General features: G+C 41.8%; 1 protein-coding gene across 1 annotated transcript; it reads right to left on the bottom strand.

Annotated features, from left to right (window-relative positions):
* Positions 1 to 247: 247 nt before the first annotated feature.
* TMEM169 (transmembrane protein 169) lies at positions 248 to 21962 on the bottom strand. Its single transcript, XM_081262374.1, has 3 exons — positions 21898 to 21962; positions 6575 to 6971; positions 248 to 2660 (listed from the first exon to the last, which is right to left on the bottom strand). Exons 2-3 carry the CDS (start codon positions 6843 to 6845, stop codon positions 2038 to 2040), a joined length of 894 nt encoding a protein of 297 aa, XP_081118500.1. The 5' UTR covers positions 6846 to 6971; positions 21898 to 21962; the 3' UTR covers positions 248 to 2037.
* Positions 21963 to 22011: the final 49 nt, after the last annotated feature.

Here is a 22011-nt window from a genome sequence, read left to right as displayed (position 1 = left end):
TATGTTAACAGTTCACTTAAGTAGAACCCCCATGAATTAATGGTTCACCTGCGTCAATGTGTAAGGATTCATCCTGAAATCACTACATATATATATAGGACAGCCCCAGGCTCACTGTTTATCTGCAAACTGTAACATTCAAAGCTATCTCACTCAGAAAGCTCAAAGACAAATTCAACAAATGTTAATCACATTTCACTTTTTATTTTCTTTATCTGCATTTCAATTGTTCATATCTCTGCAAATATACCAGAAAGCACCAAGGTTATCTTCAAAAATGCTGGGCACATTTTTTCCCTCTAGTCAAACTAATGACAGTTGAAGAAAAAGAAAAAAGAGTTCTTCTGAAGGTGGAGTTCAGCACCATACATTAAGCAAACGTTCCTGGCTTTCTGTGGAAAGCATGGCTTACACCTCTGGTTTAGGTCACAGCAGTTCTTTCAACAGCTTCTTTCCAAGACAGAAACAAAAAGGAGCACCGGCTTTTCTTGTAAGGATCCAAACTTCCAAAATCTGCTGACCTCTTTAGGCTTTGATGTTTTAAAATTAAAGACACCTTTGATTTTTTAAAATTCAGAATCATTTTTATCTGGATTAATCTAATATACACCCCCAGGCCATGAAGACAAACTTCTCAGCATAGAAAACACCATGTTTGTTGTTAAACTAGAAAGATCTGAGTGATTAAGGCTCTGAGTGAGGTTCTGCCAAACCACAGAAGGCTAAATCTGGCTTCTTAGTGTTCAAGGATACTGATCCCTGCTGGGGGAATGTTTGTGAGGCACAATCCCTCCGTTCTCAGTCTTTATTAATTAAATATCACCAACCCCTGTTCCACCTCCACCACCAGGAAGAAGAGTTATGCTACCATTATGCAATTGTATTATCCTATCCACTATTGCTTTTAAAAAAAAAAGCCCTGAAACCACACATTTCAGAAGTTTAGTTACAAACTAGATGCTAATACCTATGGATAGCATATATGTAGTGTACATAGCTCATCTCTATGTATAAATTGTGTGTAAGATTTAAGACAAAATAAATAAATAAATGAATAAATAAATAAATAAAACTGTATTAGTAGTTTGGGATTCTGAATTTAAATAGTTATCACAAGGTGGAGATTCCTTCTTGCCTACCAAGATAGTCATTCTTCCCTTTTTCCTCAAATTAACATAACACCAATATTTAGCTAAGAATATAACTACCTAGACAAGACTACATTTCCCAGCTTCTTTTTTATGGTCATGATGTCATGTGACTAAGATCTGGCCAATCAGAAATAAAAATGTTGAGAGGGGGTTCTTCTTCTTCCTTAAACAGAAGGGTGTGCTCTTCGCTCCTTCTTCTGTTTATCCAGAAACATGGAATGTGATGGCTAAAGACATAGTCAGCACTGGAACATCAAGGATAACAGTAATAAAGGCCATGTCCTACTAATGATACAGGAAAAGAAGAAACCCGGGGTACCAATGGCTTCACAGGATCGTGGAATTGTTTGCCTCCTGACTTCTATACAAGAAGTAAACTATTGACTGATATTTCAGGACTTTAATTTTATGCAGTCCAATCGAAACCTAAGTGATTCACACAAATCACTACTTTCTATTATGCATAGTAGCCCAGCTCTTCAAATGTTTCACTCCATCTCTGTCAATTTTCTCGGAGGACTTGGCCACCCCTGAGCTTCTTTATTCTCCCTGTTACATTGAGTCACAAAGTCTCCTGGGTTACAGCACCAGTAACAACTTCAAGCTTCTGGATTGATATACAGTGGAATTCCCTATCCAAGACAAGTGGTCACTTTAGGGCAAGGAATTAAGAAGAGTTGATTCACTGTGTAGACTACTACTTTGGCACAGTTGCTTTTCTGTTGTCTGCCTTCTGGGAACCATCAAGATGGTAGGGAAGATCAGTGTGGGCTAAGATTTTTTAGAACTGTAGGGGACAGGGGATAATTTGAAGAAAGAATCTACTGGAATTGTAAGATGATATATAGGCTACTGGATCCAGAGAAGGAAGGAAGTTGCTGGCAGTTTAGACAGTAGAAGTTTCTACCTCCTGGGCAGAATCCTTGTTGGAGAGATTGCCTGAGATATTGTCAGATTCAAGCAGCTCCACGATGCTGTAGGGAGAACAGTCTTCCAGACCCAGCTTGCTGCACAGCCAGCCACAGAAGCCTTTCTCCATGTCCCGGGCAGCTTGCCACCAGGCCCCCCAGGACCACGAGAGCTGGACCACAGCAGCATAGAGGCCCAGGGAAGAGGCCATGGCCATGATGAGCACTGGATAGAAGAGAATGAGGCAGGGGCAGCAGGAGATCTTGTGCCAGAAGGTCCTCTCCTCATTGTACACAAGGAAGATGTTGTACCAGGTGATAGTGCCATAGTAGAAAGAGACAACAAAAGAGAGGACAAAGACCACGGGCAGGCAGACCAGAGTCCAAAGGACCACGTGGGGCCCCTGGTCTGCTCCCATCTGGCATGCCTTTCTCCCTTCAGGTGCCATTTCCTTTGAGGACTCTTTGGGTTTGGTCAATTCCTGCAGCTCCTTCTCGGTCAATGTGACATGAATGTCTACCATTTGACCCTTCTTCTTCCCTCGTGTGATGGTCCCTGTTAAGGTGACATAGCGACTGTCGAAAGGCATGTTCCACATACCTGTAGGGCACAAAGGAGGTGAGAGTCAAGATCTGAAGAGTGGACTTTCATCAGGGTGTATCCCCTGAGGCTGGGCCCATTACGAGATGTATTTTTATAGCATCTGACAAGTAGTAGAGTCAGGGATTCAGTAGTAGACTGAATAGTCTCCCTTGGAGGGTGACCACTGCTATTATCACTCCATGGCATGAGCTTTCTCTCCATTTATGAGCCCTGATAAAATGTGAGACAGTTCTCTCTCCATTTCTCTGGACCTCAGTGTTGACATGACTTTTGTGACATAGAGTAGAGTGAGGAACTTTACTACAGATAACACTTTAATGATCCTATTTCAAGTTAAGAAGTTCTGTTAAAATATCATTTATGAGTATCACTCTGGGTGTGTAAAGATCATTGCAATCAGCTTATACATAGCCCACGACCCTTCCTTTCTCATGCCTAAATTTACACTTCCCTGAGAGGGGACCTTTTCATATGCCTGTGGGCATCCCAGCCTTCATGTTTAAGCTCTATTCACATACTTACCCACCCCCCCCCACACACACCATACCACTCATACCTACGAGACATCCCACCCCAGTCCTGTAAGTACCTCCAAACCCCACATCACACAACATATAGATACCATACGCTCCACTTTACCACACATACCCACGATATGCACACACACACGCTCCCCACTTATACACCCACATACCACACACATATGCCATGCACACCACACCACATATATACCCTCCATGTGGGAGACCAACCTTGCAAGTGACTGAGTTAACTCCCCTGCTGGGTGATGTGGCAGTCAGGCACCCATGCTGCTAGACTGCCCCACTCTTCTAGGGTTCTTCTAGGGTTCGAGTGACTGTGCTCGGGTGTGGCTTCCTACAGCTCCATGGGTGGAGCTATGCTCACCTGTTCCTTTAGGGTAGAATCTTCCATGGAAGTGTCTTGTGTGTGTCCCCTTCTCTTACTGTGCTCTTGGGTGTGGCCTACCTAGATGTCAGTCAACTTGCTGACAGTGGACATCATGAAGATAGACTCAGTCCCCTGACACCTGACCCCTTGCCTCATTTGAATAGCTTCTCCTCAATAAAAGGGGTCAGCGCGTGCTTTCTCTCTCTCTTCCTGCGGACCCTTAAGGTCAGAGGAGCCGTCACAGCGACCCCAAAGAAAAAGGTATTTGTGACTCGTGTGGTTATTTTGCACAGCCCAGTTAGCCCAGTTTACCTGGAGTGACCCCTCAGCCTTTTAGTCACGAGAACAGAAACCCGGCACCCCCAAACATCCACACCCTCCATTCATATAGTACACATGCACACACACACACACACATGCACACACACACATACATACACACACATACACACACGCAATCACAAAATAGCTGTCCTTTGACCACCCTTGAAAAGGGATTAGAGATACTGAGAAGGGAAGTCTGTGGCCTTTGGTATGTAAAAGGTAGTCTAAAAATGTGGGGGTGGATTGAGGACTATAGGCTTAGACAGATGTGTTCCCTGGGCCCTTTGACTAGAAGACTTTACCCCCTAGGTGGGAAAGAGACAGAAGAAAGCCACCTAAGAGCAGGACTCAGGAGTAGCAGGGGCTATGATTGACCTAGAAGGGATGTACTGTTCCCCCAAACCTAATGGTTTCACAGACTCCTTTATCTTGGCAAATAAAACCATCATTCCATTGTTCTTTTCAAACACCTAGGAGTCATTGCTAATCCTCCCTTTTCCCTTATGTCCTGCCTCCAATCTGTCAGCACATACCACATTATATTCTGAATCTAATTCCTCTTCCTCTCTGGCACTCTCTCTCCTATCACTGTACTTCAAGCTTCTGCATTAGCATTATTGTGTTTGCAGTGTCTAAAATTCTCCCATCAGTTTCCATTCCTACTCTTTGCAATCTAGTCCTTATAGACAAGCCAGGGTGATCTTAAACTATGAATGAGATAATGTGTGTCCCTTGTTTAAAAGTCCTCCATTCACTTTTCCTTGCACTTATAACAACTTCCAAACCCTTTTCTGTAGACCTGCAAGACCTGCAATGGTGACGTTATCTGGCCCCTGCCCCACTTTCTGACATTTTCTCAACATCCTTCCCCTTATCCTCTACACTCCTAAACAGAAACCACTCTGCTGAGGGCCATTGCCAAGTAGGAATGATGCATCGATATTTCCTTGCCAGCGTACCCCATGTTAAATGGACTTGCCTTGGAAATTTGCTGTGACCTTGCATGTGTGTTTGAGAAAGGTGACCCTGCTCAATGACCAGGGTGGATCCAGGTTTTAGGAAGTATCCGGGTTTAAGATAATTTGGTTTTAAGGCGTTCCCGGTTTAAGACAATAGGGGTTTTAGGGAAGTTGGAGGTTGAAGATTATTGCTGCCGGGATTAGGGTGTTCCTGCTGCTTGTTCCCGTTGAGTTCTCGTGAGATTCAAATGGGATATTGGAAAAAAAAGCCTCGTGGAGTAGGTGAATTGGGCGGAGGAGAACTGGGATTGCCCGAGAGCGTGTGTGGAGGCCGGTGTGAGTTCGGGAGCTCGTGATTCTGTGCCAAGCCAAGACATTGGCACCACTCCATTCTGTAAATGGGCCAAGGTTGCCCTCAAGGCCTTTGCCCTTGCTGTTCCCTCTCCTTCAAAAGCTCTGCCCCATGTCTTTTCTCAACTGGCTCTTTCATGTCATTTGAAGTTGCTCAAATGTCACTTCTTCAGAGAGACCTTCCATGACCACACAATCTCTTGCCTTATCACCCTGAAACAGGACTCTTCTTTCTATCATGGTTTTACTGTCTTTGCTACGTATACCACTACCTGAAATTATCTTTTATTGGTTGGCTTATTCATTGTTTGCCTTCCCCTAACTAAAAGGTCAACTCCGTGAGAGCCAGGCTGCTGCTTTGACTTATTCTGTAAGTGTGTGTCCTGGATATCTATCCCTCTACACAAACAGATCTATCTCATCCTTCCAGTGCTGCCCAGTCATTCTTTTTTTTTTTTTTAATTTATTTTTTACTTCTCGGCAGACACAACATCTTTGTTGGTATGTGGTGCTGAGGATCGAACCCGGGCCGCACGCATGCCAGGCGAGCGCGCTACCGCTTGAGCCACATCCCCAGCCCTGCCCAGTCATTCTTAATACAGATACTCCACAGTTCCATTAGTAGCAGCAAATATTCTTATACATGCTTTTTCACATATGCAGAACATGGGTATAAGTTTCATAAAAGTTAAACTGTGAGGGCTGGGGCTGCAGCTCAGTGGCAGAGTGCTTGCCTAGCATGCTGAGTGAGGCACTGGGTTAGATCCTCAGCACCATATAAAAGAATTAACAAATAAAATAAAGGCATTCTGTCCATCTACAACTACAAAAACTTAAAAATAAGAAAAAAGATATTCTGTGGATTCCTGGGACATAGGGTATATATATATATTGAATTTTAATAAATATCAACAAATTCCCTACAAAGTGGGAAGTTTCCACTTTTACTTAAAATGTAATACCCTCACATTGTTATTATTATACTTAAACACATTTTTGGCAATCCTACAAATGAAGGAATACTTTATATCACTGATGTCATAATTTCCATTTTCCTGATTATTGTGAAAATCAATAATTTGTTGACTTTATCACACATACATTAAATTAATTATCATGGTCTGCTTGTGTTACTGGTTTTTTAACACAAATCAGCTTTTCCCACTATATTAGGAGTTCAGAGAGTGTAAGATCTCCTCCATCCCACCTAGAATAGAAAATTATAGGTTCTAAGTAGTACTATCAATTGCTGAATGAAGATTGCAACCCTGGGAGAAATGTACCACCAACAAGAAATATAGACAGATGAGGTCCCCCTTTTTGGTTCCCTTCCCATGGCTTTCAAAAAGGGGTCCCAGAAAGACTCACCATCATCTATGGGATAGTCTAGGAAATCATCTCCCTCTTCCTCTTTAGGCCGATCTCCACCTTCTGAATCCTCAGGCTCATCATCCATTTTCTCATTATCTGACCGGTAGATGATGATAGATTCTGGACGGGATTCTTTCCTCTTCTTTTTCCTGCGACCCATTGTAGATTCCCCATCCAGGGCCAGAGCAGCAGCCACAGCCCTCCTCAGAGAGCCCTGGTTGGAGCTTGGGAATTGGTCCAGGCCTTCCAGTGGTGCCGGCTCTTCCATACCAGTCCTTATGTTTAGCTGTGCCTTATAAAGAGCGTGACTTGCTTGAGCAAGCTCACAATCCACACATCACAGAGCTTCTTTCTGGAGAGGACTATGCAAAGATGTCCCAAGGATGTCTGTCACCTGAAAGACAGGAAAGCAAAGCCATCAACAAGAAGCAAATCAGATAGCATAGAGAAGGCCTTGGGAAATCATCCCCAACTTGGCAAAAGCCTTCCCCTCTCTTTACTTCTTATAATTATTTTGGGAGCCCAGAGAAAATACTCTGATAAGAATAGATAGTGAATAAAATTTTGTGTTACAATATTATTATTGTCATTTATGTAAATGTATAATGTTACAAAAAACCCACAGTCCCACTGAGAAGTGCAGAGTATGAAGTCACTGAGGAAGATATACAGGCAGATGGGGGTTTTAAATCAATATGCTCCCACCATAGATGGAGACTGAGATGGCTGAGACCAGTGCTCTGGACTTCTGGCTACGAAGTCATACATTACAACTATATGCAAGTAAATGAGAGCAACTCTGAATGAGACACCCCAAAACGGTGCAACACCACCAACTGCAGCTACCTTGCTATTCTGTAAAGGAAACCCATCTCTTGGCTTCTTCTTGGCCCAAGCCCTCAGAAAACTGCAGAAATAAGTCCTACTGCATGCTGGGAATAGCAGGGGGGAAGACTGACTTCCACTCTCAACACTCCAACTTCTCTTTGTTCTCCAGGTAAACAGAGGCAAGGAGAATCTATCTTTTAGGGAAGATGCTGTGTTCATGGTGTATGGTTCATGTGTACAAAATAACCTTGGGCTTATTTTGAATTTCTAGAGGAAAATTAAGGAATCTTACCTAGAGTTTGACATTTTAGGCCAAGGCACACAAAGAAAATTTAGAAGACTGAGGAACTCTGATTCTTAAATTCAGATGATCTCCCAGGAAGTTGTTGGGGTTTGGAATTCCTTTTGATTGAGATATCTAAGAGCATAAAGGTGTATGCAGGAAGAGTCAGGAAAGAGGGACTGCACAAGATAAATATCCCCAAAGGACAACGAACCCAGTCAAGAGAGCACTGAGTACGTTGGAGCATTAATAATCTCAGCTAAGGCTCATCACCAAAGTAGTCTCAATACAGAAAAATGAACATCTACTGAGAAGGGATATGGAGGGGCTGGGGACGTGGCTCAAGCGGTAGCCCGCTCGCCTGGCATGCGTGAGGCCCAGGTTCGATCCTCGGCACCACATACAAACAAAGATGTTGTGTCTGCTGAAAACTAAAAAAAAAATATTGAAAAAAAAATAAGAGAAGGGATATGGAGGCTGGGAGGACGTGGTCCTCTCCAAGGTTAAGATTTTCAAGTTTCCTTCTTTAAAAACTCATATCAATTTTAAATTCTACTCTGTAAATATCTATGTATAATACAAAAATGCTTTCCCTAGTTCAAGTCTTCTAGGAAAACTGAAGGAAAGCTGAATCATGGGGATCCTATAATAGGAGTTACCTCTGACCAAGCCACTTTATACCCACCTTAAGAGTACAGCTATCACAGCCTCAGGCCCTATCCTCTGATCCACAGTGTTTTCATGACTTAGAGCTTCTGCTTTGCTCTGTAGTTTCCTTCCCTGGTCCTTGTGTGCTGGGTGAAACTAGGGTTTGGAAGTGAGAACTCAAGCAGATTCAAGAGCTGCAGAGCTGGGACAAAGTTTGTCTTCTTTCTGTATCCCATCCCTTCTTTTAAGATGTGCCAAGATGTTCAAAGAGGGAGGTAATAATTCCAAACAGTGTGGCGAGTAGGCAAATTGCAAATCTCATATTTCTTGTTCTCTTGGGAGATGTGGGGCAAAGTAAACACATGCCCAGAGATGACAACCATTGTTGATGGGCTTTATACACAGGAAAATGTGTAGGGTTCTCCTGACTTGGATAGTCATAATAGGAAAGGACAATGTTAGATACAGAAAGAGCTTCCTGAGTCCAAGGATGGAAAAAATACAGAAAATAAAAGCTAAGAGAAGATTTTGAGACTCTAGGCAGTGTATAAACAAATATAACCATCTTGTCAAATTATGGTGGGGGGCAGTCCTATCTAAAGGAAAGGAGAAAGATGACATTTGAAGATGCTATTCAAACATTTGGATTGGGCATAGTGGTGCATGCCTGTAATCTCAGCTACTTGGGAGGCTGAGGCAGGAAGATCACAAGTTGGAAACTATCTTGGGCAACTCAAGGAGACCTTGTATCAAAATGAAAAATTTCAAAAGGGCTTTGGTGATAGAATGGTTCCCTTGTGTGTATGAGACCCTGGTTTCAATCCCCAGAAACACCAAAAGAAAATTTGATAAAAATGATGAAATATGAAGTGATAAACTCCTGGTAATTCTCTATAGGGCACCATTCTTTGCTTCAGACACAGCTCTTTTTAAACAAGTAAGCTTGGCCAGTGTCAGTTCACCAAACAGACACTATCCCCCATTCACCTGGAAACATGGTTCCCAATCTCCCTTCAATCAGAACATGATCTTTTGAGAATACAAAAATTTCCCACACATGAGGAAAGGCTGAGTTATTTTGTAAACATGGTAAAATGCAGCCATTTGAACCAGTTTAAACCTGATCAGTGGATCAACAAATTCTCTCAGTCTTATAGAGGCTGCTACAACAGCATGGGCTATTTATAACCTTTAGACTAGGAAACTTAGAAACACAGAAATTTACTTCTCACAGTTCTGGAAGCTAGTAAGTCCCAGATATGGGTAGCAGCAGGTTAGGTGTCTATGAGGGCTCATTTTCTGGTTCACAAATGTTTTCTTCTCACAGTGTCCTTCCATGGTGGAAAAGGCTGTATAATTGTCCTTGGGCCTCTTTTATAAGTAACCATCCATTAATATCCTCCCAAAGATTTGATCCCATTTTCTAATGCCATCATGGTGGGGGTTAGGATTTTAGCATATGGATTTGGGGAGGAAACAAACATTTAGACCATAGTACTCCATGAAGATGCCTTTGGAAATCCATCCATCAATCAAGTCATCATTTCTAAAAGACCAACAGGTGACTTTCAGTTAAAAGGAGCTGGCATTGACGGAGCTAGCTTTCAAAAGCATGTTCACTTAGGTCATTATTGATTGCACAGGTTTAAAACTAGTACTGGTGTCTACTTGGTATGGCACCATAGCTAAAGAACAAACTGTCTTTTCTCAAATTTGTGGGTATACTTTTTATCCAGTTTGCTGTGAGGCTTAATGAGATCAGACATGTTTCAGTAAAATATATATGGTTAACTGTTGCTGTGGAACAAATTACTCCAAACTTAGAGGCTTAAAACAGTACACATTATCTCTTTCTCTCTCTCTCTCTCTCTCTCTCTCTCTCTCTCACACACACACACACACACACACACACACACACAATTAGGAGTGTCAGAAAACTGGGCCTTAGTTGGGTGGTAAGTGGTCTTCTCTGCTTGCTTACTGACAAAAATATTTGGAAGTCCAAAGGATTTTTTGTGTTGAAGGGTTTCTGAACCTTACAGTTTTCTGTAATTCTCTGTGACAGGAGCTGTTCTAAGTGCTTTACGGTAATCATGTTATTTAATCTTCACATAGATCAATGAAGTAGGTACTATGTATCAGTGTACCCATGTAGAGGACTCTGCCCAAGGTTACATGGAAGTAAGTGGTAGGGTTGGGACTCACACCCAGGTTTGCTGATTTCAAAGCTCATGTTCTTTTCACTATGCCATACCACCTGCCAACATTTACCTGAACTTTTAAACTTAAATTTATAGAATTTACTTTGATTAAACCATTTCCTATGTTAAGGATATATTCCTGTATCTCCAATACTAAGCTGTTTCTGAGTCCTGCCAATCATTCCTAGAAAATCTCTTTGTTAATCTGTTCATTTGGATTTCTGTCCCCACCATATACTAAAATGAGGCTCACCACTGCTTCTTCCAAGTTGTTTTTTCCTTCTTCCACTTCAGAATTCTTCCTTTACTGTTTTAAATAGTGATTAACAAAACACCAGTAACCATCACTACTGTCCAGTAGCAGCCATCAGTATCTTGCCACTTCTAACTAAAATGTATCTAAAAGCTCTCCCTAGTGTTCCAGACTCTCCATATTCATGCCCATTTGAACTCAGTAGCAATTCCCCTTCCCTTCAACATGACAGCTAAACATGTCTCCTTATGTTCGTTTTTTCACTTCTCTCTTCTTCTCCACCTCTTTCAAGGCTTGCTCAACACAGACTTACTCAGTCCCTTTCCATTACTACCCAGCCCACGTCTCTCCCTCCAGTTCTAGCCTTGTTGAAGGAGTGTGGTGGGAATTCAATGAGAGGTCAAGTCAGATTCCTAGAATGTGACTGATTCTTCTTAACTGTCAATTTTCATTCCTTCTTTCGTCTCTTTCTGCTCTGTATTTCAGTAGCACTTCTCACCTGTGTCATACTTTTAATCCTTCGTTATGCAGCATTCCTTATCATTTTATTGATTATAGATGCTATTCAGACATTTGGATTGGGCAACATGAACCTTCATTTATCATCCAACGTAGATCATAAACTTCTAGAGATCAGACACTGTCTCACAATTCTTTTTCACCATCAGAGAGACGACCATAGGGCTGGACACGTAGCCAAAAGTCAGCAGTACGTACTTGTTAATAGGGCAGAGAAGGGAAAAGGCCTCCTTGGAAATATGACATAAACAACTGTTAAGGATAACAGTTGAGAACCAAGATGGCGGGTAAGAGGAAGGCAGCAGTCTGTGTCACTCTGTGACCTGGGACTCAAGTAGTGAGAATACTGCTTCTCTGCGAGTGATGCTCCTGCTCCCTCGCAGGAATCACGGTCACCGTGCCAGTCCAGGGCTCCAGGCCTCAGTGTCAGAGCAGGTCTCCCAACCACTCCACCATGCAGGACAACCGGGTACCAGGGCAGGACCATCAGCAACAGCACCCATGCAGAACTTTTGGCCACCCACCCGAGGAGAAAGCATGAACACTGCTCCCACAAAGGACACCTGGCAGCTTCCCAGGCGCAGGAAGTCTGGCTGCTCTCCTGTGTGGAGCCCCATCTGCCCATGTGGGGATCCCCAGTCGCCGACATCTTAGGACTCTGCAGCAGCAGAGACAGTACCCTACGTGCCTTAGCCTGCCTGTGTCCAAGAACCTCACACAGGCTCTGAAGTCAGCTGACAGCCACATGCTCTGCACCACAGTGCTCCTCTCTGAAATCATCCTGGCTCCTCCCACCTAACCCAACATCCCATCACTGAAAGCAGGCACCTCAATCTTGGGCCACCTTCATCACCATTTTCAGTGGGGGCAACTTCCAGTTTGGAAATCCGGCTGGGGTACCCAGTTTCTAACTCCCCCCTCTCCCCAGCAGCCATTACCCCAACACAGTGATACCCTGGTTACCCTTACCATCCTGAGGGTGGACACACCAGCTAACAACGGATGAACCCACCTATTGGATGAGAAGGGAGCAGGAAAGATACTGATCTCCAACTGAAACAATCCCTGTTTCTTCCTTCAAGATTTTTTTTCCCTCTTCCTCTCTATTCTCCCATTCTCACATCCCCAACACATGTGAAACCAAGTACTTTGCATGAATTATGATTTTGAGGACTGGGACATCTGAATAGTATATTACAGTTGTGTTGAATATATTTTTTCTTTATCCTTTTTTCTTTTTTCCCACCAATTTCTACTATTTTAACATTTTTTAAATATATATGTATGTTTGTTTTATGTACTCTATTGTCTTCCTACTTACTTGTCTCCTCCAAATTACTTCCTCTCCCTTCTCCTGTTACTAATCTTCCTCTTTAGATTTCTCTTTCACACTTCCTAAGATATAATAACTCTATATCCTCTCCTCCTACCTCCTTGGCATATCATCCTACTCCTCACCCCTGGTTCTTTGTCCACCATCAGAAACTATAAACCCTTTTACAAACCTACTGAGTATATTGTAGATAATAATTGAATTCACCATTTCTGTATATTGTGACCAATCTGTAAACATCTTAATAGCAAACATTTGTTTTTAGGGTGCATATTGTTTATACTGAGATCTGTTAACATTGTCCTTCACCTCAAAGGAGAGGTATCGGATCCCTACAGGGGCACTATAAGCTTATAGGGTAAAAATGGTAACGTCTGGGATCCACAGTGCTAGAAGGGAAGACCCATAAGCAACATGAAAAGACAAGGGAAGAAAGTGCCCCAAACAAATCAAGATACCACATTATTAGGCCAGAGGAAGCAGCAGAAATGACAGAAGGAGTTCAGGATGTACATAATTAAAATGTTCTGTGAATTAAAGGATGATAATATAAGACAGCAAATACAGGCAGCAAAAGATCATTTTGACTAAGAGCTATATAAGCAAATACTGGAAGCAAAAGATTACTTCAATAGGGAAATAGAGGTTCTCAAAAAATCAAACAGAAATCCTTGAAATGAAAGAAACACTAAACCAAATTAAAACTCAATATAAGCATCACCAACAGATTAGACCACTTGGAAGACAGGACCTCAGGACCTCAGACAATGAATACAAAATATATACTCTTGAAAAGAATGAAGACCACACAGTGAAAGTGGTAAGAAACCATGAGCAGACCATTCAAGAAATATGGGATAGTACTAAAAGACCAAATTTAATAAGAGTTATTGGGATAGAGGAAGGCATAGAGTTCCAAACCAAAGGAATGTGCAATCTATTCAATGAAATAATATCAAAGAATTTTCCAATCAGGAAGAATGAATTGGAAAATCAACTTCAAGAGGCTTACAGGACTTCAAATGTACAAAATTAAACAGATCCACACTAAAATGCCTAATATACAGAATAAGGAGAGAATACTAAAAGTCATGAGAGAAAGAAATCAGATTACATACAGGGAGAAACCAATTAGATTATGTGCAGATTTTTCAACCCAGACCCTAAAAGCTAGAGGATTATGGAACAACATATATCAAGCTCTGAAAGAAAATGGATCTCAACCAAGAATCTTATATCCAGCAAAATTAAGCATTAGATTTGATGATGAAATAAAAACTTCCCATGATAAATAAAAATTAAAAGAATTTACAACTTGCACTACAGAACATCCTCGGCAAAATATTCCATGAAGAGGAATTGAAAAACAACAATGAAAATCAGCAAAGGAAGGTATTGCACTAAAGGAAAAACTAATAGAAGGGGAAACCAAGTCAAGTTAAATACCAAAAATAAACTAAAATGGCTGGGAATACAAATCATGATTAAATAATAATCCTGAATGTTAATGGCCTAAACTCACCAATCAAAAGACGTAGACGGGCAGATTGGATTAAAAAAAAAGATCCAACAATATGCTGCCTCCAAGAGACTCATCTTATAGGAAAAGACATCCACAGACTGCAGGTGAAAGGCTGGGAAAATTCATACCACTCAAATTCATAAACTGCAGAAACAAACAGAGGTTTCCATTCTCATATCACCAGCACCACATAAAAATAAAATAAAGATGTTGTGTCTACCGAAAACTAATATATATATATATATATATATATATATATATATATATATATATATATATATATATAATTTCTCTCTCTCTTTCTCTCTTAAAAAAAAAAGACAACCATAAATATTGGTGAGGATGTGGGGAAAAAGGCACACTCATACATTACTGGTGGGACTGCAAATTGGTACAGCCAATATGGAAAGCAGTATGGAGATTCCTTGGAAAACTGGGAATGGGATCACCTTTTGTCCCAGCTATCCCACTCCTTGGTGTATACCCAAAGGATTTAAAATCAGCATACTATAGAGACACAGCCACATCAATGTTTATAGCAGCACAATTCACAATAGCTGTGGAACCAACCTATATGCCCATCAGAAAATGAATGGATAAGGAAAATGTGGTATATATTTATACAATGGAATATTACTCAGCAATAAAAGAGAATGAAATCATGGCATTTGCAGGTAAATGCATGGAGTTGGAGAATATAATTCTTTTTTAAAAAAATATTTATTTTTTAGTTTTCGGTGGACACAACATCTTTATTTTTTATTTTTATGTGGTACTGAGGATCGAACCCAGCGCCCCGGGCATGCCAGGTGAGCGCGTTATCACTTGAGCCACACCCCCAGCCCCTGGAGAATATAATTCTAAGTGAAGTTAGCCAATCCCAAAAAACCAAATGCTAAACGTTTTCTCTGATATAAGGAGGATGATTTATAGTGGGATTGGGAGGGGAAGCATGGGAGGATTAGTTGAACTCTAGATAGGGCAGAGGGGTGGGAGGGGAAGGGAGGGGGCATGGAGGTAAGAAAGATAGCGGAATGAGATGGATATCATTACCATAAGTACATGTCTAAAGACACAAATGGTGTGAATATACTTTGTGTACAACCAGGGATATGAAAAATTGTGCTGTATATGAGTAATATGAATTATAATAATTCTGCTGTCATATATAACAAATTAGAATAAAAAATAAAAAAAATTTTAAAAAGAGAGATAACAGTTTTGTTCATTTTATTATGCTGTCAGGCTGGGGATGTAGGTCAGTGACATATTGCTTGTCTAGCATGCTTGAGGCCTTGGGTTCCATTCCCCCAAACCAAAAAAAAAAAAAAAACAAAAAAACAAAAAAACAAAAAATACTATTAGTGTTTAGTCTGAGAAGCAAGTTCTGACTATCTTTTTCCTTTTAGTTTCCATAAGAGAGAGGGTAAAAACAAATTTACCCAGCTTCTAAGGCTTTAATCAACAGAACCAAGAGAATACATGTACTTTTATTTTCTTTGCTGGGAGTTAAACTTTGCCTGTCCTCCTTTTCCACTCCCAGTCCAAAGTCCAATTATGTGCATGACACTGCAAAATGCCAACCTCAGTCAACCTCTTGGTCACCCAAGTAGGGAAACAGGGTTTAAAAACATGTTTATACTCTGGAACTCATGAGTAGAAAATTGGTTTCAAGTCACTCTTAAATGAAATTCTTCAGATAATTCATAAATTCATCTACCTATTTTTCTATCTCCAGTGCTACCACTCTGGTCAAAAAGGTCATCATCTCTTACATATAAAAATTTCTCATCTTATGGCTTCTATTTTTGCTGTCTTCCAGTCAGTTCTCTACTCAGCAATGAGAAAGATCTTACATAAACAAAATCATGCTACTTGCTGTTTAAAACCCTCCTGTGACTCCCCACTGTTATAAAGACCTGCAGGGTCCAGCTCCTCCCCATCCTGCTATCCCATATTGCCCTTCCCTCATACTCACAGTATGCAATCACACTGGCTGCCTGTCATTCCTCCACAGCACCAAATCTCCCATTTGAGGCTTATTTTTAAATGAAGTCTGCCTTGGTTGATAAGCTGCTCCACCACAGGGTCATCTCCTTTACTTCCCCAAGTTTCTGTTCAAATCTCAACTTTTCTGAGGTTTTCTTGACACCCAATCAAAAAAGGGACCTTGCCCTCTCTTTATTCTTTGTCATAAGTCTGTTTCCTGCATAAGACTTATCTATAAGTCTAATTATTTATTTTGTTCTTTTACTTATTTATTGTCTATCTCTTCTATTAGACTATAAGCTCTGTGAAGTGGTAACATACAAGTAGAACAATAAGTAGATGATTAAGAAAAAAAATTTTTAAGGGATCAGTTGAAGTGGTAGCAATTAAGAACCAGTCTGATTGTGTCAAAGACTGAGATGGAAGAGAAATTTGTGATCATATGACAGTCTCTGGACAATGGGATGTAAGTGTATGTGAGCGTGCAACTTCTCTCTATGGCCCTCTCCTTTCTCTTTTTACCTCCTTGAAGTCTGGAACATGGGCTCAGTGAACCATCTGCAGCCCATGCAGATAAATGCAACCCCACAGGAAAAGCAGAGGAATGAGATAGTAGGTATACGATCCACCCTAGTGGACACAAATCCTTTGTCTTTGGACTGATATACATGAAAAAGAAATCCTTCTTGCTTTAGTCTACAATTATTTTGGTCTCATCCAGCAGTCACACAGAAATCCTAACTAATATACTAGGATTATCCAAAGTTATTTTACATCTCATTCCATCTGCCATGTCCAATATGTCAGCTCTGGGGCATAGGGAGATCTTAATATACACTTTCAGAGAGCATAAAATGGCATTATCCCTGATAATGAGTGGTCAAGCAGTTTTGATTCTCATGGATAGGCCAGGAAACCTGTGAGACTCGGTTGTCCAGTACAAAGAATATTACATGGCTACTGGCTCAAGATCCATTAGAGACTCACCGGAAAGTTCAATATGGTCCAGTATATGATACTAGTCTTTGCTTATAATGAGATGGCCAGCAATGTACCAAAAGGAAGTTTTGGTACATTTGAAAGAAACCAACATTTACATTCAGTAAAAATCTCAAAATTCCCAACACCACAAAATGAGTAAGCCTGCCCAGCTATACCATCTTTGTAGAACTGAGTCATCAAGAGGAAGTCTGGTCATTAGTCTCTGCTGTCCAGGTCCTATCCAATCAGTCACTCAGTCAATAATCTCCATGGCCAATCCACAGGGGGGTTCACTGCACCTTCATCACCTTCCACCACCAGGAATGGTTTCCCTGGAGTCTGCTCACATCCTTCTGCTCCTAGCTACTCAATGCAGTAGAACATCCAAATACTCAGCAGAACTTGTGGGTTTGGTGGGTGGAGAAGCCAGGAAGTTCTGAAGACTTTGCTTTTGTATTCACTGCAAGGTAGCAGTAATGTATGTGGTGGAAGTATGGCTGAAATAAGCTAGTAAAAGGTAGTGACGCCAAGCCTTGCAGATACAATAGCAAGTGGTAGGGCTTATAGAAAATACAAGATCTCAAGTCTCATCTAAAGCAGGAAGTTACTGTTCCCCTCTTCTCCATCCACCACATCTACTGTTCAGCCCGCCCCTTTCATAGAGAAAGGCAGGCCCATTTGGTATGGGTTGTCTGAAATTTCACGTAAAATTTTGATTTTAATTGTTGCAATTAGACCAAATTTAAGCAAGTTACTATGTGTACAAATAACCAAAACAAAACATAAATGGGCTGCCAATTAGTAACCTTTGTCCAACTGTTTCCAAATCAGGGTGTACCTGCTCCAGTGGGTTAAGAACATTAGGAGTTGACTTTCTGCATCTTTCCCATGTTGAATCTGAACAACCGGAGCTGCAAGGGTGGAGTTTTGTTATTTTGAAGTTAATTTATCACTACATGAATTATGCCTTTAGTTCTGCTGTTCTTTCAACTCTTCACTGACTTGTGTGTCTGTCACTCAAAAGGACCACACATCACCCATATGGGATGGGCAGATTATGCTAATTATATCTTAATTTACCACCATTAGGTTTGCTACCAACTAGGAAATAAAGCTACCATTTTACCACTGAAAATTACCATTATCTCCTCTCAGAAAGACAGTCTCATTGATGTATCTGGTTTGGACTTGTGTCAAGTGATTGGAACTGCAGCAGAGCAGCACCTTCAAACTCCCAGCCCCCCGCCAGTTGCTACAAATCCTCTGGGCAGCATTTCTCTCATCACTGCACAGCCTATGTGGTGCTGAAAGGCTCTCACACTGAAGCAGGGTCACGGCTCCTGAGTGTCCATAGAAAAAACAGTTCCCAGCAGCAAAGGTATTTGGTTAAAAGGACCATAAACATCTCCTTATTGTGAGAGCTGTAAGACCTGATCTTCAGTCTCTGATCTGTTTTGCTTGGCTATTGTCCTACCTCTTGTGACACACATATTCCTTCCACCCCTCACTCCCACTCCCAGAATCCCTACATGCTGGACATAAGCTGTAAAAAGACAGGAAAATGTTTGGTTGACTGAACTGTATCCCTCTGCCTAGAACAGTACCTGGTACATGGTAGGTGCTCAATAAATATCGGCTGAACATTGTGAACTGGTTGAGTCATATTTATGTGAGCTGGCTCAGGAGTGGATTAGCTTCAAGGCAGCGACAGGACTAGGTGCTGGGATTCTGTGAGATAACATGATGAGAATCCCACAAGCTCCTGTCCGTCTGAGATAGCAGCTGCTTTCCAGAGGGAAGAAAATAAAGTTACCAGGCAGATGGGGTGGAGGAGGGGCGAGGAGATGGGTGAGCAGTAAGAGTGTAGTGGCACCCCCTTTCTCCACAGAAAAGTCTTAACTGGGATTCTCCAGAAATCTTCACCATGGCTGATTTTAGGACTGTCAGCACAAAAGTCTCTGCAAAAGAGTTCAATGTAGATAAACTTCCTATTTTCATGTTGCCCTACCTTGCTTGACCACTGGGCAAGAAGAAATCAGCACTCCAGGTGCTGGACACCCCCATACTAGTTTTTCACAAATGTATCCAGAATAGTAGTTTGTAGAAATGTGCAAACAAGGCCTCTGGCCTTGAGATGGGGCTTCACAGAGAAGTCTACATTTCTAAGATAAGAGAAGTTACCAATTGGGCTCCATGGTAACATCTGGCAGCGGGAGGAAAGAAAGAGGAGAAGAAGCTCTCCCCTTCTCAGGTGTTGTCCTTGAAGGGTTAACTTGCCCAATACAGTGAAAAAGCTGCTATTATGTGAACTTCTGCAGACTGTGAACTTCTGAGCCCCTCCCCTTATATGCTGGGTATAAAACTCTGAAACTACCTGAACTTGGAGTTCAGGGGATTAATTGATTGATTACAGCAAAAGCTGTGCCCTCTGAACTTGGCTGCAGCCAAATGAAACTGTTTCCTGCCATCGTTGGTGCCTTGCCTCATCTGTCCCTACAAAAAGAGCCTCACAGAAGAGGAAGGGAGTCATTGCTAAGGGGTGATGGCAGCAGGGGGTGTGGAAGGAGCATAGTTACAGCATGCCTTTTTCCCCAGGACAAAGGGGGCAGTGATGTGGAACAGTGCAGGGAAGAGTGGTGTTTGATTCAGCCATAGGAGTGGTCGCTGAAGGATGGCATGGTGGTCCTCAGAAGAGAAGGCTCAACTGGGGGCCAGAATTAAAATCTGAAAGCAGAGCTTCCAAGTAGAACTGTTTTGCCAACAGGCTTTTGGGGTGGGTAGCAGATTTTTAGACCCTGAGATCAGAGGCACAGGCAAAGAGACCATACCTCCTTATTTTAAACAACAGATCCCTTGAAGAGACTCCACATCTCAATCACAAGTCTTACCTAGATTATGAAAAAGAGCTTTCTCACTGCTCATCCTGCGACTTCCCTGTAGCTAGGAAAAACATCTGTCATCCTCATAGGCATCACTGGCTCCTAGTCACCTTTTCACTGGAAGATGGCAGTTTCCCTCTCTCAGTTCACTCAGTGACCACACAGAGGCTGTAATAAACCAGGCCCACACAGTCCTGCATTGTACATGCAATGATCCACCCTGACACATCTCTGAGAATCCACAGGCCAGGCCACAAACCACAATACCTTATACCTTCAATGACATTATCTGTGAGATAAACCAAAACACTAACAAAATAAAAATAATTTTTGAAAGGGAATTTAAAGTGCTCCCACCCAAAAGAAAGCAAGACTGAATTTTCTTAGAATTCTGAATTTTTTTCATAACCCTGAGAATTGAGACAACATTTCTTTTTCTGCTTACAAAACATACTCTGGGGCCTGGAGGTGTAATTCAGTGGTACTTGCCTAGCATTTACAAGGCCCTGGGTTCAATCCCAGCACGACAAACCAACCAAAGAACAAAACTTGATCAGTGAGATCAAAGCACCAGGAATTCTGCTTTTCTACAATACTTTGGACTTTCTTATTTTACTTAAAAAAAAAGAATGTGGCAATGGTGTAATTTTTAATTTTTTGTCCTATCTACATAACTGACTTATGTAAAAGGGTATGTGATGTTCAGTTCTCTAGTCAATATGAACCAGAAGAGCTTTCTTCTTTTCTTTAATGAGTATAGACTGGAATCCCTCAGCAACAATGACAGAGGGGAAGTGTTTCTAAAGGAGGTCACAGAAGGGCAAGGGGAGGGAAGAACAGGGAGGAAGTGTGATTGTCCAACAAGAACTGCAGTCTTGCTGGTGGGAGGAACCCAGGGGAGGAAGTGATGTCTGGTTCCATTCTTAACCAGACCCATTTTCAGTTCACTTGGTGAATTTTAAGTGGTGGGCTCAACAACAACAAAATGATGGCATCTGCTGGCTTTTACATGATTTTTATACCTGGCAGGAAAAATACTGCATTATAACAACAGACTTAGAAAAAGCATTTTGTCTAGTCTAAGATCACTGCACCTGACACATTCAACAGACCTGCCAAGTTCTTAAGGTGAAAATAAGGAGCAGCATCTGAATAATAAAATCCTGTTACTGAACATCAACACACAGTGAGAAATTCTCCCCATCTTCAGCAGTCTTTCTGTAGGGAATGAGCTAGAAGACAGGAACTCAAGCATAAACCTACAGATGAGTCTTGCAGGAAGCATGCATCCTCCAAAGAAAGATTCCCCTTTTGACTTGTTACATAGCCCGACTGATATGATCGGACCTCAGATCTGGTTAGAGGTGACTTTTTGTTTTTTATTCCTGGGTGGGGCGTGGGAGATGAGGTGGAAGTGGGCCTGAGTTTATTTTTTAAATCATTTATTATCTTGGTTTTGTGGATGACTGCAACCTTACCTTCTCTGCCACCCCCCTCCCCACCTTTCTTCCCTGGGCTCCATCCCTGAGGCTGAAGGAATCTGGAAGCTGCACTTCCTTCCCCTACCTACCCTTCTCCTTTCCCAGCCAGTGGCACACATTAGCTGAAGCCCAGCCTGATGTCTGACGCTGGTGGGCGCATCCAAGGCCGCGAGCAGCAGCCTTTCTTTTTTCCAGATGCACTGGAGATTTAATTTTAATTAACCAGGAGAGCTGTGGCCCCGAGGATTAAATTTTCAAAATACAGCACACACTCGCTTTGTGTGTGTGTGTGTGTGTGTGTGTGTGTATTTCCCTTCCCCTCCAATGCCATCGAGATTTAAAAAAAAAAAAAAAAAAAAAAAAGGAAAGAAAAAAGAAAGAAAGAAAAAGGAATCTCACTCACAAGTGCCTGTGGACCCAAGCTGGTGGAGGATGCTAACTGCTGGAGGCGGTCGCCGGAGAGCGTGCAGCTGGAGAGAAAGCCAGGCTGCCGCCTTGGGGGCGGGGCGGGATTTGA

Source organism: Spermophilus citellus (assembly GCF_964194105.1).
Source record: "Spermophilus citellus genome assembly, chromosome: 11".
Classification (NCBI taxonomy): Eukaryota; Metazoa; Chordata; class Mammalia; order Rodentia; family Sciuridae; genus Spermophilus; species Spermophilus citellus.
This window is presented reverse-complemented; position numbering and strand designations above follow the sequence as displayed.

Excerpts from the sequence above, each read along its gene's own strand:
- TMEM169 (XM_081262374.1), bottom strand. The coding sequence starts at position 6,845 with ATGGAAGAGCCGGCACCACTGGAAGGCCTGGACCAATTCCCAAGCTCC. Across the intron at positions 2,661-6,574 it reads AGACTATCCCATAGATGATG|GTATGTGGAACATGCCTTTC; the intron begins GTGAGTCTTTCT and ends TGTGCCCTACAG.